At 41.5% G+C, this 18,281-nt stretch overlaps 1 protein-coding gene across 1 annotated transcript in view; it reads left to right on the top strand.

Annotated features, from left to right (window-relative positions):
- Positions 1–18,281, top strand: part of LOC124279492 (histone-lysine N-trimethyltransferase SMYD5-like) — a 23,075-nt gene extending 4,794 nt beyond the window's left edge. Inside the window, exons 4-12 of the mRNA XM_046715315.1 lie at positions 1,543–1,612; positions 2,135–2,239; positions 3,204–3,266; positions 7,992–8,062; positions 9,680–9,786; positions 11,048–11,104; positions 15,898–15,992; positions 16,384–16,454; positions 17,802–18,281. Coding sequence (XP_046571271.1) covers positions 1,543–1,612; positions 2,135–2,239; positions 3,204–3,266; positions 7,992–8,062; positions 9,680–9,786; positions 11,048–11,104; positions 15,898–15,992; positions 16,384–16,454; positions 17,802–17,931 — 769 coding nt within the window. The 3' untranslated portion in view covers positions 17,932–18,281. The remainder of the gene's footprint in view (positions 1–1,542; positions 1,613–2,134; positions 2,240–3,203; positions 3,267–7,991; positions 8,063–9,679; positions 9,787–11,047; positions 11,105–15,897; positions 15,993–16,383; positions 16,455–17,801) is intronic.

The following is an 18,281-nucleotide window of genomic DNA, read 5'->3' as shown; positions in this document are numbered from 1 at the left end:
GTGCATCTCACATTCATCCAGGTCCACACCAGGTGTACCCGAGCACACATAAGGTGTACCTATCTCAACCATTCATCAGGTCACACCAGGTGTACCGGAGCACAGTGTACCACTCAACCACCACAGTCACACAGGTGTACCCGACCACACATCCACACCAGGTGTACCTATCTCAACCATTCATCAGGTGCACCCACCACAGGTCACACCAGTACCCAGACACCAGGTGTACCTATCTCAACCATTCATCAGGTGCACCCACACATAAGGTGTACCTATCTCAACCATTCATCAGGTGCACCCACCACAGTCACACCAGGTGTACCCGGAGCACACATAAGGTGTACCTATCTCAACCATTCATCAGGTGCACCCACCACAGCCACACCAGGTGTACCCGGACCACACATAAGGTGTACCTATCTCAACCATTCATCAGGTGCACCCACCACATCCACACCAGGTGTACCCGGAGCACACATAAGGTGTACCATTCTATCTCCAACCATTCATCAGTGTGCACCCTATCACATCCACATCAGGTGCACTCCAAGGTGTACCCGAGCACACATAAGGTGTACCTATCTCAACCATTCATCAGGTGGTGCATCTCCCATCACATCCATTCATCAGGTGCACCCACCACAGCCACACCAGGTGTACCCGAGCACACATAAGGTGTACCTATCTCATTCATCCATTCATCAGGTGCACCCAGGTGCACCCATCACCCACCAGGTGTACCCGGACACACGACACACATAAGTGTGTACCTATCTCATCCATTCATCAGGTGCACCCACCACAGTCACACCAGGTGTACCCGGAGCACACATAAGGTGTACCTATCTCAACCATTCATCAGGTGCACCCACCACAGTCACACCAGGTGTACACATAAGGTGTACCTATCTCAACCATTCATCAGGTCATCAGGTGCACATAAGGTGTACCTATCCACCATTCATCAGGTGCACCCACCACACCAGGTGTACCCGGAGCACACATAAGGTGTACCTATCTCAACCATTCATCAGGTGCACCCACCACAGTCACACCAGGTGTACCCGGAGCACACATAAGGTGTACCTATCTCAACCATTCATCAGGTGCACCCACCACAGTCCCACCAGGTGTACCACACACAGGTGTACACATAAGGTGTACCTATCTCTATACCTATCTCAACCATTCATCAGGTGCACCCACCACAGTCACACCAGGTACATTCACCACACCAACATCTGGTGCACATACCCCATCCATACGTCAGGTAAACCAGTAAATCGTTCATCTGAATTGCTTGCGTACTATTATCCAATTTAACTGCTAATGCCACACACTATCATCTGCTTTACAAAAACATAATTACTGCTACGGTTATGAGATGCTGAATAAAATCAAAATGATTACCAATGCAATGCATTGAATGCAGTCTGTGCATGAGAGCAATGATAATTCCAGGGCTGATAGATATGTGTGTAGAGATCCTTCCGTCAACATGGTCTATGTTTAAATTGTTGTCTGTGTGATCTGTTTCAGGAATATCCACTTTCCCCCAGAGACAGCCACAGTAATGTTGCTAGCCAAAATGATTGCCACAGTCAAACAAGTAGGTAACAGATCCACTAGGATCACTTTCATTTTGGCAGTAACATTTCAGTCCAGTAAAATAACAGTTTTCTGATATGAATGACAACAGGATCGGGTGGTCAGGCTGGCTGACTTGGTTTACACATGTCATCGTGTTCCCCATTGTGCAGATCGATGCTCATTCTGTTGATCAGTGGATTGTCTGGTCCAGACTCAATTATTTACAAACTGTCGCCATATAGCTGGAATATTGCTAAGTGCGGCGTAAAACTAAACTCACTCATTCACTCATATAAAGTTCTGTTGAAAGTCCTGGCCAAAAGACTCCCTTCATCCCACTGATGCAGTTTGGCGATGCAGTTGATGCAGTTCTATCCAAAATTCTTATCTGATGGTTAAAAGGACATCAGTTAAAGTTGTTCATATATTATGTCATGTCATCTGTTTGGAACACCTAGTTCACCTTCAGATGAAAGTATTGGTGTCATTGTAAGCATGGTTACAGAACGTGAGTATATCATTATTATTTCTTGATCCTCAGGCTGAAGACAAAGATGCAGTTCTGGGTTTGTTCTCCTCATTTGTGCAGAGCACAGTTAACGAAGAGGAGCAGATAGTACACAAGCTGCTAGGGGAGCAGTTCCAGGTGTGTGCTTTGTTGTTGTTTGTTTGTTGTTGTTTGTTTGTTTGTTGTTCAACTGCCGCACTCAGCAATATTCCAGCTATATGGCGGCGGTCTGTGAATAATGTAGTCTTGATCAGACAATCCGGTGATCAACAGCATGAGCACCGATCTATGCAATTGGTATATGATGACATGTATATACATATACCCTACCCTCGTCACTGTTCCCATGTATAAAGCATAATTTCTATGTATACACTGCTATTACTTTCCATTCTATACATTTATAAATACGTCTCTATACATTTCTAAATCAATCAACAATTTTGTATAAGTATCTGCACAGTTCTAAATTGATCCATTAATTTTGCAGTAAAAGACATCTTATATATTCATAATAACATGTATTCTATTAGCCATGTCATCTGTATCTATTGACCACCTCATGTATTGCGTCGTCATAGCATTGTGACGTCATAAGCATTGTGACGTCACGGCCAGAGTTAACAGTTACTGTTCAGTTTTTACCTGATGATGGGGCCAGAACAAGCCCTGAAACGTTGTACTCGAGAATAAAAAGAAGATGTAACCCAGAAAAAATCTCTATGTTCATCGTGTATCAACCTAGTCAACAAGTCTGACCACACAATCCTGTCCGTCGCCTCTTATGACAAGCATAAGACAAGCATATGACCAAACCTAACCCTGATCTTCACCGGTTCCAAGGTTTGTGGTAGCCACTTGCCAACATCAGGCATATAACTGACTGAAAATATGAACACACACCACTGGCTTTTGGACACTGCTGACACTATTTGAGGCTAATAAATGTGTAAAATTTAGTAAATCACTTTGATACAACATACATCAGCAAAAGGTTTTGATTGTCATATGGGTTCTTAGCATTTTATCACAGGTGCATAATGTTGAATGATTCAGTGTCAGAAATGTATCCACTTAGTGTGAATGTTGTGTGTTGACTCAGGATCCTTTGGAGTTGCTGTGGAGACTCACATCTGAAGCATTGTATGAGGAAGCAGCACAACAGGTGAGTGTCTAGTACAGCAGGTGAGTATCTAGTACAGCAGGTGAATGTCTAGCACAACAGGTGAGTGTCTAGTACAGCAGGTGAGTGTCTAGTACAGCAGGTGAATGTCTAGCACAACAGGTGAGTGTCTAGTACAGCAGGTGAATGTCTAGCACATCAAGTGAGTGTCTAGTGAGCACAACATGTGAGTGTCTAGTACAGCAGGTGAATGTCTAGCACAACAGTGAGTGTCTAGTACAGCAGGTGAATGTCTAGCACAACAGGTGAGTGTCTAGTACAACAGGTGAGTGTCTAGTACAGCAGGTGAATGTCTAGCACAACAGGTGAGTGTCTAGTACAGCAGGTGAATGTCTAGCACAACAGGTGAGTGTCTAGTACAACAGGTGAATGTCTAGTACAACAGGTGAGTGTCTAGTACAGCAGGTGAATGTCTAGCACAACAGGTGAGTGTCTAGTACAGCAGGTGAATGTCTAGCACAACATGTGAGAGTCTAACACAACAGGTGAGTGTCTAGTACAGCAGGTGAATGTCTAGCACAACAATTGAGTGTCTAGTACAGCAGGTGAGTGTCTATTGTTTGTAAACAAACTCGCATTTTCTGAAATAATAAGACCATCCTTATGCAAGGCTTTCAATAGGCTTTTCATATTGTTTTGCATAATTATATAGATATGCTGCTTCAATATAGGTGCATGACAATATATATCTACAGGGTTTTTACATGACGTGCAAATGTGCGTCAAGTACGCACAAATGTAGAGAATGGACACTGAAAAATAATTGACTGCGTCCAGAGGGACTCACAATATTATTCACTGTACCTTCAACACATCTATGACTTTGCTAAGTGTTTGGTTGTTTCTTTCAGAGCAGTTACTTGCATCATTTCAATGATTCATTCCAAGCTCTAAAGAAATTATTTGAACATACAGTTCTCTAAATTGTTACTTCATAGGACCCTCATATTGCCTGCAAGGACCTTTAAAACTAATGACTAGGGGTCCATGTTACTGCAATATTTATGAGTCACGGTAAAACCCTGCATCTATTAATCAAAGTGACCCTATTGCTAGGTCTTCATAGGGCCATGATGACAGGATCCGGTGAGGTTGAGGTGTCGGGATCGAGCCCACCTGTGACCGGGTGTAAAAACCTTGGAGTCGACTTTGTGTTCAGACTCTTTCAGCTTTGTCACAACCCCTAGTGTACAGAACACAACCCTGTACACTTAAAAGAACCCACAAATCCGTTGGTATATGACCAGATGGTGGCCACATGAATACGTGCAAACACCTAGTTGCGAGTACAGCAATGTGCAGTGATCTTGGACAAAGTACTGTGACTATGTGTCCCAGTCCACCATGTGTACCTTGTTAGGATGTGAAAGCCACAATAACTCTGTGCGCCTAGTGGCTGCAAGAGTTGTATACTCCCCAGGGAGTTGAGATTGATAATACGATGTGCTGTTGAGTTTGACATCCAATGATCGAGGGAAAAAATACCAGCGCCTTGAGCATGCACTAGTTGCCTGGATATGTGCGCTATATAAATATCCTATAATAATAATAGTATAAATAATAATATTAAGGACTTGATGATGTACGCCTCTCCGTGGTGGGCCTAGATAGGGGAATTTTATTCCCTGAACTAAACGATACATCACCCAGTTAGGGCTGACCCCCCGAAGCTGGTTTTCTTGCTGGGTTACAGACAAACAAGGAGCAAACCATCTTTTAACTCCTCAGCCCAGTCAGCCTTCCTCCGGTAGTGAAACCAACCACACTGGAGATGGGACTTGCCCCAGGGAAGGCACAGAACCCGGCCAAGAATATCTTGGTCAAACCATCTTAACACCACACTACTTGAGTGTGTGAGAGCAACAGGCTGGCCTGCAAATCCATGCATCAATGGCAAGTTGCTTAAGCTGCATTGGGACAATGCCATGCCCATGTATGCTTTCCTAACGGAGCAAAATCTCCGAGATCAATTCCCGCGGCTTAAAAATCTCATGCCCCGTGTAGCCCGTCAGGAACCTTTGCATGAGCAGAATGCTCAAGTGGCAGCAGACCCAAAACTTCTGATGGACGTCCGCGCTAACCTCTCTCCTCTTCCTGATGGAAACTCTTCTAGTACAGAGCCAATTGGCCCCGGAATTTCGGACCCTCACTCTCCCTCTTCCTCAGTTGCAGATCTTCCTGAAAATCCTGTGGATGTTTTGTTTCATTTTATTTATGATGAAATATCTGACATACCTTTAGAAAAACGGAGGCCAATCAAACAAACAAGTGAATCTTTTCCCAAAAATGAAATTAATTTATTAAATGACATTATTTCTATGACACTTTCTGCGGACTGTTCATTACATGAAGTTAATTGCTGTGTCTATGCTGCCGCTCGAACCTTGGAGGAACTTCACACGGTTTCCAATGAAAACTCATCTAATACTAAGAACAATACACCAAAAAAACTGGTTTCAAGTAAAACTGACGGAAACTAGAAAATACATTTCCTGGATAGAGCTGTGCCTTAAAATAAGATCATCAGGCAATCCCATGTCTAAACGACAAAAGTCAATTTGGAGAAAATTAAAATTACAGTATAAGACAACCAAAGAAAGCTACTTCTCCAAATTGTCCATTCCCTTAAGGCAAAAATAAAGGTTTGGACTGAGAGAAAAAAAATGGGAAAAGAAAATTAAATTCATCAAACAAAATAAACTTTTTAGAAATAATGAAAAACACTTCTACAGGCAACTGAAACAAACGGTGATGGTGAGCATGATAAGCGGCCTCCCATGGATGCCAATGAGAGGTTCTGGAAACAGTTGTGGTCTGTACCCGGCAACTGTAACCTTGAGGCACCATGGGTCCGTGATTATGACCATGCAATGCATGAGAAAATAACTAGGTCGTTTGTCTGCTACATCTCACCAGATTGCCTGAAAAGTGTTATAAAAAAGTCCAAATCTAATACAGCTCCAGGGCCTGATGGCATTCGAAACCGGTACTGGAAACTATTTCCCTGTGTCCAAACACCATTACTTCACTGTTTCAATTCTCTCGTGGACACAGGTGATGTTCCTCCATGGTTCTGCAAAGGTCGCACAATACTCCTTCCCAAAAAAGGAGACTTGACTGATCCCAAAAACTTCCGCCCAATCACATGTTTGAATACACAATACAAATTATTCACAGGGTGTTTGACAAACCTCGTGTCATCATACTGCTCTGCTAATGAAATAATTTACAGAGAGCAGAAGGGAGCAAGAAAGGGTTGTTGGGGGTGCAAGGATCAACTTCTTGTACAGAAAATGATTTTGGAAGAGGCTAAAACATATCACCGCAACCTCTCCATGTGCTGGATTGACTACAAAAAAAGCATACAACTCTGTCCCTCATGAATGGATTCTGAAGTCTCTTCATTGTATTGACCTCCCAGAGCGACTCTTTGATTTACTCAAGTCTTTAATGAGTTGCTGGTCGACTCAACTTGAGATGTACTCTCAAGCGCAAGGGCAGGTGCAGACTTTGGAATCTATTCCAATCAGAAGGGGAATTTTCCAGGGGGACTCCTTCAGTCCTTTGCGTCCCTAAATCCTTTGAGCTTTCTGCTCAACAGAGAGGAGGGTTACCATCCCAAGACATCCAGAGTCTTGACCGCCTGACCAGAAGGATCATGTCTGATAACAGAGCCCACAACCCACGTTTCTCTCTTAACCGTTTATATATGACAATCAATTCTGGAGGTTGGGGTTTGATTAATGTGGAGGCTCTTCATGATAGAATTTTATTGTGTACTTTTGCACATATTTATTTATCGGATGATCCTCTGGTGATGCATGTCAAGACTCATGATGAAAGCAAGCAATTCCACAGCTATTTTAAGCCTGCCAAGGTTGTTGGACAGAATCAGAAATATGAGGTTGATTTTGTTGATGGCGATGTACTGCTGGACGGTACAGCGATGGGAGCAAACCAGGTGAAGTCCTTCACCAAGTCTGCCCAGAGTCGGTCTTTTGTGGAGAAGCTTTCTGAGAAACCATTGCATCGTGTGTACATGCAGTGTGTGGAACAGAATAGCAATCCCATTGACTCCTTTGCCTGGATGAAGTCGGCTGGTCTTAAATGTGAAACTGAGGGCTTCCTTTTTGCTGCTCAGGACCAGTCACTTCCCACTGTAATCGCCAAAATGTGATTCTTAAAGAAAATATCAATATGAAATGTCGACTATGTAATGAATTTACAGAGACTGTCCAACACCTTGTCAGTGGATGCCCTTCCTTGGCACAAACAGCATATCTTAAACGACATGATGGCATGGCTCGCTGCTTCTGACTGTGCCAGGATCACCCAAACCCTCTCTGCTGCATTTTCATCTTTAATCTGTAAAACATAATAATAATAATAATAACTGTACAACCAATATAAAAGATAACAATGCAAGTGGAAATAGTTTAAGGGCATATTATCAATCAAAGTTAGACATTCTCATACTCCTCAAATGTAGAGATAACATCATTATCATGTGGTTATCTTGATTTTTGGACTTATCAAAAATAATGCCGAAGAAAAACTTATGCAACAATGGACTGTGTATGTTGTGACTAAACATCACATTGCAGGTTGCCGCTGGCAGAGGCACTATAACATCTCTCTGGTACTAGAGCTTAGAGATCCCTTAAATGTCATAATAAACTTTCAGTGGTGTTTCCTGCTCTGTTCCAGTGGTTCACACCGGAGGGGTTCAAGTCTCTGTTTGCCCTCATAGGGAGAAATGGCCAAGGCGTCGGCAGCAGGTGAGTGAGGACTAAACGTTCTCTTCGTGATAAGGCTTCCTCAGTCTTTAAAAATAAACCTAAACCTTTTAATGCTATCATATATATTTGTTTATTAACAACCCCCAGCACTGATTATATTTTTAAAGTATTCAGAAATAGTCAAAAACTTGGATATGTTTTGAGCAACAACTTCCATAACACTGTTTGTGTTTGCGGTCCCAAACACGGCAGTCTACCCATGTTTTGATATGATAATGGTGTAGGTTATTTGAATGTGATCTGGTTTTGAATATGTACCTCAATGCAATAAAAGTATAATTGTATATCTATACTTCCTTTCAAAAGTTTAGACTCACTTAAAACACTCACTATATGTTATTTATATATATATGGTTACATCGAAGATTAATTTCTCAACTAACTTGGGGGAACCAACTGCAAACCTTATGCAGATGAATTGCACGAGGATCATGCATCAAATTGCTGAAAAGCATCTGCAAATATCGTGCATGTGAACAGCTGCGTTTTGGTGTAAAGTTTTGTTAAGAATTTGCCAATTTTCACTGATTTTTATCATTTATTGAACTCATGACAATAATCTTTACAACGTTACGAATTTGTTTTACAATACATCTGTTCATGTGTAAACAGTACCTTTAAACAGTATGGAATATGAAGAACAGGTGCCTGAAGTAAGTGGCTATGTTTACACTAGTGAGTCTAAACTCTTGATAGGAAATATATATTAGAGATAAAACAAGCTGCATAAGACATATACGTATTGATAATCCACAATACATGACTGTACCCCACCCTTCTACTCCACTACCCCACACTTCTAAAAATCCTACCCGTGAAGATCCGGGTAAGAATTGGTCTTCAGTAACCCATGCTTGTCGTAAGAGACGACTAATGGGATCGGGTGGTCAGGCTCACTGACTTGGTTGACACATGTCATCATATCCCAGTTGCGTAGATCAATGCTGATGCTGTTGATCACTGGATTATCTGGTCCAGACTCGATTATTTTCAGACCGCTGCCATATGGCTGGAATATTGCAGCGTTAAACACCAAACAAACACTTCTAATCCACCACCCCACACCTCTATGCCAGCACAGCACTCTCCCAGTCCGCCTCCGTGGTGTAGAGGTTAGAGCGTCTGCCCGGATAGCGGAAGGTTGCGAGTTCGATCCCCGACTGCATCATACCAATAGACGTTAAAATATGGTACTTGTTGGTCCCTGCCTGGTGCTCGGCATTAATGGGTACAACAAGGACTGGTCGGCTCGGAGTCAGTCTAATGTGTCTGAGTGGGGTATTCCAGCTTAACTGCGGCATGGTATCTCAGTGAGCTGGCACTATAAAAAAAGCTTAAGTCTGGGCTAGTACAAGCAGCCACACATACACACATATGCAAGTCACCATATGAGCAAAATAATCTTAAGTACAACGTAAAACCCAATTTCACCTCACCTCACCTCTTCCAGTCCACCACCCTACCCTTCTAAACCACCACCCTACCCTTCTAATCCACTATACTATTCTTCTAAACCACCACCCCACCATTCTAAATGACGACTGTGCTTAAGGTATCTACTACATGACGAGGAGACATTGTGTTTGTGGTTCGCAGTTCAATCAGCGTGTGGGTGAGGAACTGCGAGGCGCTGGACCACTCCGCAGACGAGAAGGAGAAGATGGAAGAGTACATTGATCAGCTGTACGAACAACTGGACCGAGGTCAGTACCCAACATAAAATACAACAGTCGTACACCTCACCAGTCAGTAGTCGGTGAAACATACCTTTAAAAAAGGGTGCTTTGCTTTCACCACTCTTGACATCAAATACCTGTTACATGACTTTGGCCATTTATGAAATGATGCTGATGCAGGAAGTGGCATCCTTAGTTATCCAGTGTATTATTTCTCCTTACTGTAAGTCTGGGAGGGTAGCCAAGTGGATAAAGCATTCACCCATCACGCTGATGACCCAGGTTTGATTCCCCATATGGGTACAAGGTATGAAGCCCATTTCTGGTGTTTTAAGCCATGATATTGCGAGAATATTGCTAAAAGTGATATAATACTCCACTCCACTCCACTCCAATCCGCTCATGAGTACAAGTGCAATCTGATTTAACAGAGAGTGTTAGAGGCATGAATTCTCCCTCCACTCCACTCCACTCCCTCCACTCACCTCCCTCCACTCCCTCCACTCCACTCCCACTCCTCCACTCCGCTCCCCACTCCTCCACACTCCACTTCCTCCGCCTCCCACTGCTCCCTCTCTCATGAGTACAAGTGCAATCTGATTTAACAGAAGTGTTAGAGGCGTGGATTCTCCGGCTCTGCTCCACTCCACTCCTCTCCTGAGTGCAAGTGCAATCTGAATTAACAGAGAGGGTTAGAGGTGTGGATCCTCCAAGAGGACAGGGTTTCTATCCCAGCAGAATGGAGATTTAATACACTAGATACATGAGAGTGAAGGGAACATATGTCACTATTTCTGAATATTTTGTGTACATGGTGCATCTCAGAAATATAGTGAGTCATTGAGTTGGGTTTTACACAGCTTTTAACAATATTCCAGCAATATCACGGCAGGGGACACCAGAAATGGGCTTCACACATTGTACCCATGTGGGGAATCAAACCCGGTCTTTGGCGTGACGAGCAAATGCTTTAATCACTAGGCTACCAGGCCGCCCCACAGAAATATAAATAGTTCTTATGTGTGTGTATTTCTGTATCATTAATATCATACGTTAGGCATAAAAATTGTTTTGTGCAATTTTGGGGGAACCATTTAGAGAGTGTTGTTGGATGTACAAAAATATAATGATATTGAAATAAATGAAAAATTAGCAATATTTCTGTTTGTAAGTACACTTGGTTTATATTTATACCTTTAAAGTTCCATAAATCATTCTGTTAAGATTTGGTGGCTCAAGCCTTTTATGAACACTATGTTATTTATACAGTTTCATTCATATTTTACAGTGGCTGGAATGTTCCTCAATGTTGAAGGGTCCGGACTTTACAAATTACAAAGCACATGTAAGTCATCTATCTTAGATCAGCCACAGTTTTCTTGACAATTAGTGGCCTCTGGCAATATCGGCCTCTGTAAACACCGGCACTCTGTCTACATTGGCACAAAGTTTCAGTCCCGGCAGAAATGCACTTAATTATCATTTAGAAACATCTGCAAACATCGGCATCTGTCTACTCAGGATATCGGCATTGTTTTTCAGTCCCAAAGAACAAGTTGTTAAGAAAACGAATCTGTAAAAACCGGCACATGAAGGACGGCGCAACCCTTTGATGCAGTTAGGTCCAAATGATGTAACAACACAATTCGCGGTTACTTACGAGATTATTCAGAAATGGGAAGTGTCAATCAGTTTCTTGTTAATTAGTGAGTGATACGTGTCACTTACATAGAGTAATTAATAGTGGGCAGTTTGACTGTAAAAACGAGCAAGAGTTTACATGTAGTTGATTCGAGGGTATTTAAGGTAAAATCATATGATGTAACAACACGATTCGCGGTTACTCCCGAGATTATTCAGCCCTGTATCGTGATTGGTTGGATCAGGAAACATGTCTTCTGTATCATGTGCAGAACTTAGAAAGTGCAGCTGAGGACAGTGCACTCGAGGCATCGGCACACAAAAGACAAAATAAGATCAGTGACTTTTTCACAAAGTAAACAAAATATACCTTGTTTTTATTTGAACGAATAAACATGAATGTGCATTCAGACACTGCCTTGTTTCTTATTCAAACATGTTGTTAATGCTAACGTGACAGTACAACAGTGAACTTCCCGTGTGCGCCGTTGTCATAAGCGAACTTGCAACCTGCCTAAACCAGCACTCTGTCAAAACGGCTTTTTTATTTGGTCTAGAGTGATGCCGGTATTGACAAGAGTACACTGTATTTTCTAATATGTTGCAAACTGTGCTATAGTCGTATTTTAATTCCCCTTGTACGTCTTGTACAGATTCCTGTTATAACAAATCTTCAAAACATACACTGTTTTGGTAAACTTTAGTCATTGACAGATTACAACAATTTATAATTAAATTAACAATGTCTTTATAGTTTTAACTAAATGTTCATAATCCAATGCTATGTACCACCATACATGAATATACAGAATTATGCCCATTGGCATACAGTAATAACTGAAATAAACAGATGTAATACATATTATTAAAATTTAGCACCAGACAATAACAACTAGTCAACGAGAGATTCCCAATAAGGGAAGGGAGATAACTCTGTGTAATCTGCCTGACTACAATTTATGGGATATTTTGATCAGGTGGTCAGGCTCTGTGACCGGGCTGATTGTTACTGTACCCAGATAGTTTGCATTGTTGTTCTTAATATCAATCACTGTTTTATCCTGGTCTATTGTTTATTATATTAATTATAGGCTGATATTTTAAGCTGGAACATTGCTGAGTGCAAAGCTGAACAACAATCAAATTTGACCAATGTGATAAGAAGTTATGCCATTCCATTGCTATCACACATAGAGACACTTTGATAACAAGAGACATATAATATCCCAGTGTCAGGGGTTTTCGACGATGTAAGACAAAAACGTAATTTTTATCTGTAATATCATTTAAAGTTTTTATTTTACCAACCTCAACTGATAAAGGATAAATTCATCTATTTCACACAAACATATCAAGTGTTTCCTACATAAATAGCGTTGATGACATCGTATCGGCGAACTGTTGCCGCTCGTAACATCCGGGTATTTTGTATGGTAACATCCGGGTATTTTGTATGGGTTTTCGACGATGAGCCATACTTTTTGCTCCGCACTGCGAGGGAGTGTTGTGATCACGTGGCTTCCTATTTATATATTGCCTGTCACCAGCAGACGACTGATCTTACTGAATTTTCGCTTGCTATTTTTTGTTATAAAGGCAACTGATTTTGCATCTGAAGTGGTATTAACGATCTCGGGTAAATAATATTGATGTTTATTTGCTATTTATATAACTTTACTTCCCGATTTCCATTGTCAATAAAACTTCTCACGACAGCGACTGGCACCCGCCCTACCAGTGAAACTGTTTGTGCACTCCGATCGCACACATACTCACCCGATATAGCGCGAGAAATGCAATCGTCGAAATCACCAGAACGTCGAATTCAGCTCGTGTTGGGATATTACACAGATAGCATGGGTTGTTGTTCATCATATCAATCACTGTATTTTTTTCTCAGTTTTTTAATTTATTTGTATGCTGGCATTCAGATCTGTAACTTTGCTGAGTGTGGCATTAAGCAACAAACATCTCTCTTGCTGGTTGAAACTAGAGCCAAGAAACATAAAAAAATATGGATGGCCGAATAAGAGACTCATGATACTGAACAGATAGCGTTGATTGTTGGTCGTAATATCAATCACTATTTTTCTATGCGATTTTAAACATTGAATGTTGTTCTTCTTTGATTGGCATTCTAGAAGTTGGGTAGATGAAGAATGACGACTATTTTTATGGATATACAACCATATTCTCCATCTACGCAACTTCTAGATAACCAATCAAAGAAGTCATACGTAGTCTACATGGAGATGTGGCAGTCACAACACAGAATAAAGAAGCTAACATCCATAGAAGTAGTCCTCATTCTTCATTGTTGTTGTATTCATTGAAAGAAAGAAACCCTGTATCAAGGACTTATACCCCTGCCTTGCTATACAGATAGCTGTCTCACTGTCCCTGAACCACATTATTTATTTCAACATGTCCTTTCTGCAATGCTAAAGCCCTAAATGAAGTATGTCTACATTTCCTAAGGTTCAGGATTCTCACTGGGACTACTTTTCAATTTAAATTTAATTATTTATTTTCTTATAAACCTCCAGTGACATCACTCTATTGAGTCACCAGGTTCTCCTTTAAAGGTCACATGCAACCAAAAAATCAAACATAATTAAAACACAATTATCACTTATTCATGACATATAATATACATTGCTGGTTATGAAAAACATATAAACAAAATTATAAGCGTACAATCACAAATCAAAAGTGCAATATTGTGTACTTGGGTTTACTTCCCAAGAAACGAAGCAGCCGGGATGCCGAACCCAGTCAGAGCGGGTGGGTGTGCACTCAAGTGTAACGGCTGGTTCATTAGCATATGCTGCCCTCACGGCTCATTGTGTGTGTATATATAGAGATGTTCGGTTTTGTAAATACATGCTCATTTTTTGTGTATAACATTTTGCAATCAACAGACATCATAACATGTCATGTGTTCAAGTATCCCACCTGCCTGTCTGTGTAATTACATAATGTGACAGAGACCGAACTCGGGCCATAAATCAATGCATTTTGTTTATGGTGTATAGCCTGATTGGTGTTAAGTTCAAATTGCATGTGGTCAGTGATCGCAGTTGTGTATTGAATATTGTCATTAGCAGACAGGCAGACAGGCAGACAGGCAGGCAGACAGGCAGACAGGCAGGCAGACACACAGGTGTCAATAAAACAAGACATTGAGTTTTGTCTGTGACAACGACATATCTATATCACAGTTAGAAATTCTGTCAACGCTAAATAATGACATTGCTTTTAAGTATCGAACTGAGAAAGTGACTCGGTAAGAAGAACGTGTGGTGAAATAGACAAATGAAATTATACAAACAGTTTATTTACTTTCATAACATATAAAAAGCTCGCGCCTGTGAGATATCAACAAAACATTAGGAAAATAGCTCACACCAAAGCCTTCACCGAGTATTCACCGGACAGCCCGCTTCCAAGTTGCGCGAACCTATTTCACTGCACAAGTGCTATGAGCGCAGCCCAGCTGTTGAAACCAGTTTTCCCCCGAAAAGTCGGGGGAAAATTAGTGAATCATTTGAACTCCGATTTCGCGCGGTTTTTTTCATTGCGTTATTTTTCAACTTTATAAGTTGAATTTGCATTTTTGATGATTTGTTTCGGTAAGTCCATACCGAAAGGTATCAGAATCTGCAAAGTTGTGTTTTACGTTGCATGTGACCTTTAACCGAGCACACCTCTACAGGCAGTTTCGCAGGCCTTCTCCAAGAAATCCCGGGGATTTTCTTCAGAATTGCCCGCAGACTTTCTGAGGAATTGCCCTTGACTTTGAATTATTTTACTTGCACAAGGTTTGAATACGATAATAAAATATCACATTATTGAAAACTTCCAAGACATTGTGCCGATGCCTGGTTTCGAACCTGAAACCCTTCGCTTACTTGCTTGGTGGTTTTATCCACTAAGCTATGAAGGATCGTTGTGAAGTAGGTTATTGTTTGTCAGCATGAACCGTGTGTTCCTCACAAGACGGGTAGTGCGAGCAGTGCATGTGCAGGACACGGGTAGCGCATGCAGAGCACCTGCATTGCGCATGCAAGTCAAGGTATCGACTGCTTGTCGCATCCCTGTTGATTTCAACAGTAAATACATACTTTTTAAATTATATCTAAAGTATATCTTCAGTCGGTTCATAAGTTGGATCAAAACCTCGGAGTCGGTTTTGATCCTTCACATATATTGTATATATAATCAGAGACTAAGAGTTTGTCTACCATACAGACACCTTCAAATAATACTGAACAGAAGAGCTCACTGAACAGGCCTGATGGGTGTTTCTTGCCTTACCAGTTTACTGACATGCTTATCCATGAGACACTGGCAAAACAAGTTATTCTTCTGTACATCTGCAAATGTTTTCTCAGGGCTGGCTGTAGTAACTGGTTTAAAATTAAAGAGTCTCTCTCAAATCAATATAAAACTTGCTTAGAGGGAGCGACACACCTAACGACTATGCTATTCCACCAGGTAATCACAGCTGTGTCCCCAACGCTGAGATAACATTCCCCCACAACAACCACACCCTGGTTCTGGTTGCCTTGGAGGCAATAGAGCCTGAGCAGGTAAATGAAATCATTCTGTAATATCTGATGTTTAGCTTGTCTGGCTGAAAGGGAGTGAGCTCATTTTGTGGCCTGTTTTTATGAAACATCTCAAAACCACCATCTATATTGAAAAAGCTATCTATGGCCATTTTTGTCCAAAACAATGAAATTTGATGTATTATAGGTATTAGTTGGGCTTAACATATTTGTTCTGCTTTTTGTGTTATTTTAGGCTTTATTTTCAAGGATTTGATTTATTTATATTTGAACAAAATGTAAGGAATTAGATCATTTAGATCAATGTTGCACAGGTGTTAGATATCAAACATATTTTATGACTGAAATTTAGATGGTGTTTCTAATTAATGAAACAATTTGTTCTAAGATCTGCATTGTCTGTGTATTTCAGGAGATTTGTATCAGTTATCTCAGTGAGTGTTCTCTGGACAGGAGTAGGCACAGCAGACAGAGGATCCTCAGGTGAGTGTAGAGCGAGTGAGTGTTCTCTGGACAGGAGTAGGCACAGCAGACAGAGGATCCTCAGGTGAGTGTAGAGTGAGTGAGTGTTCTCTGGACAGGAGTAGGCACAGCAGACAGGATCCTCAGGTGAGTGTAGAGTGAGTGAGTGTTCTCTGGACAGGAGTTCTCTAGGCACAGCAGACAGAGGATCCTCAGGTGAGTGTAGAGTGAGTGAGTGTTCTCTGGACAGGAGTAGGCACAGCAGACAGAGGATCCTCAGGTGAGTGTAGAGTGAGTGAGTGTTCTCTGGACAGGAGTAGGCACAGCAGACAGAGGATCCTCAGGTGAGTGTAGAGTGAGTGAGTGTTCTCTGGACAGGAGTAGGCACAGCAGACAGGATCCTCAGGTGAGTGTAGAGTGAGTGAGTGTTCTTCTGGACAGGAGTAGGCACAGCAGACAAAGGATCCTCAGGTGAGTGTAGAGTGAGTGAGTGTTCTCTGGACAGGAGTAGGCACAGCAGACAGAGGATCCTAAGGTGAGTGTAGAGTGAGTGAGTGTTCTCTGGACAGGGGTAGGCACAGCCAATAAAGGATCCTAAGGTGAGTGTAGGATAAGTGAGTGAGTGTCTTCTGGGCAGAAGTAGGCACGGCAGACAAAGGATCCTCAGGAGAGTGTTGAATGAGCGAGTGAGTGTTCTGTGAACAGGAGTAGGCACAGCAGACAGAGGATCCTCAGGCAAGTGTAAGATGAGTGAGGGTTCCTTGGACAGGAGTAGGCACAGCAGACCGAAGACTCAAATGTGTGTAGCTGGATTGAGTGATGGAGCAAGGAAGCTATCACACATTATATTTTCTCAGCACTGCAGACAACTGGTCATGAATTCATGAATTTAAATTACTTAAACCATTGGTTTCAAGTATTACACCAACCAGCCTTTATTGAGTAAACTGGCTCTGGTGAATGGAATAGATCAATTGTCATGTTGTCACTTTTACGATGCAAACATGCATATTCTATGAAAAGAACCATTCCTAAAATGCAGGGGATTTAAGACAGAGGTTTCCCGTCAAAATATAAAAAGACACCACACATGTGATAAGAGGCATTGATAGTAGTTTTGACCAATTTGGTTGCAGGATCTGATAATCGTAATTGTGAAGTATATTTGCCTGATTATGATCCCTGCTTCATTGGTACCTGTTCCGTGAATTTCACCAAAGTGAACTTCTACGACATGCATCATGTTGAGCTTTCCTAAAACCTTTCAACCTTGAAAGCATTTTTGTGTATATCCTGTATATAAAAGATCCTGAAGACCTCTGAAAGTCTTGTCTCCTTGATGACCAACATTGACCTTGCTGGTTTCAGAGACAACTACTTGTTCAGTTGCAACTGCCCCAAGTGTCTCAGTCAGGTTGATGACCCTGATGTGACATCCGAGGAAGAGATGGATGATGAAGAGGAAGAGGAGGAAGAAAGAGGAACTGGCGCTGGCTAGAGTAGAAATCTTAGAATAGACTTCTTTTAAATATTAACGGCAATAAATGTCTTTCTGCTCAAAATCGGAATTGTATTCTGTGTCAGCTGGTCGAGATATTAGAGAGGTGAAACGGACCAAATACCCTTACTTCAATAAACAAAGTGCTTTGCATCCTGATCCACAAGGAAGGGTTATTATACTCTAAATTGTGTGTACAATATTGAACAAACTTTAGAGTTTGTGGATAAAAACTTCTTTTACTTCTTGTACCGCTGTCAAGCAGTTATGAAAAATGAGGAGGAGGGGATGTATATATACTGAATGTAACAGAGAAACAACATAATTAAATAAATATTTCTAAAATGCCA

Source organism: Haliotis rubra, unplaced genomic scaffold (genome assembly GCF_003918875.1).
Source record: "Haliotis rubra isolate DU_JTF1 unplaced genomic scaffold, ASM391887v1 Scf250, whole genome shotgun sequence".
NCBI classification, from domain to species: domain Eukaryota; kingdom Metazoa; phylum Mollusca; class Gastropoda; order Lepetellida; family Haliotidae; genus Haliotis; species Haliotis rubra.
The sequence above is the reverse complement of the archived record's forward strand: the minus strand, read 5'-3'. Positions and strand labels throughout refer to the sequence as shown.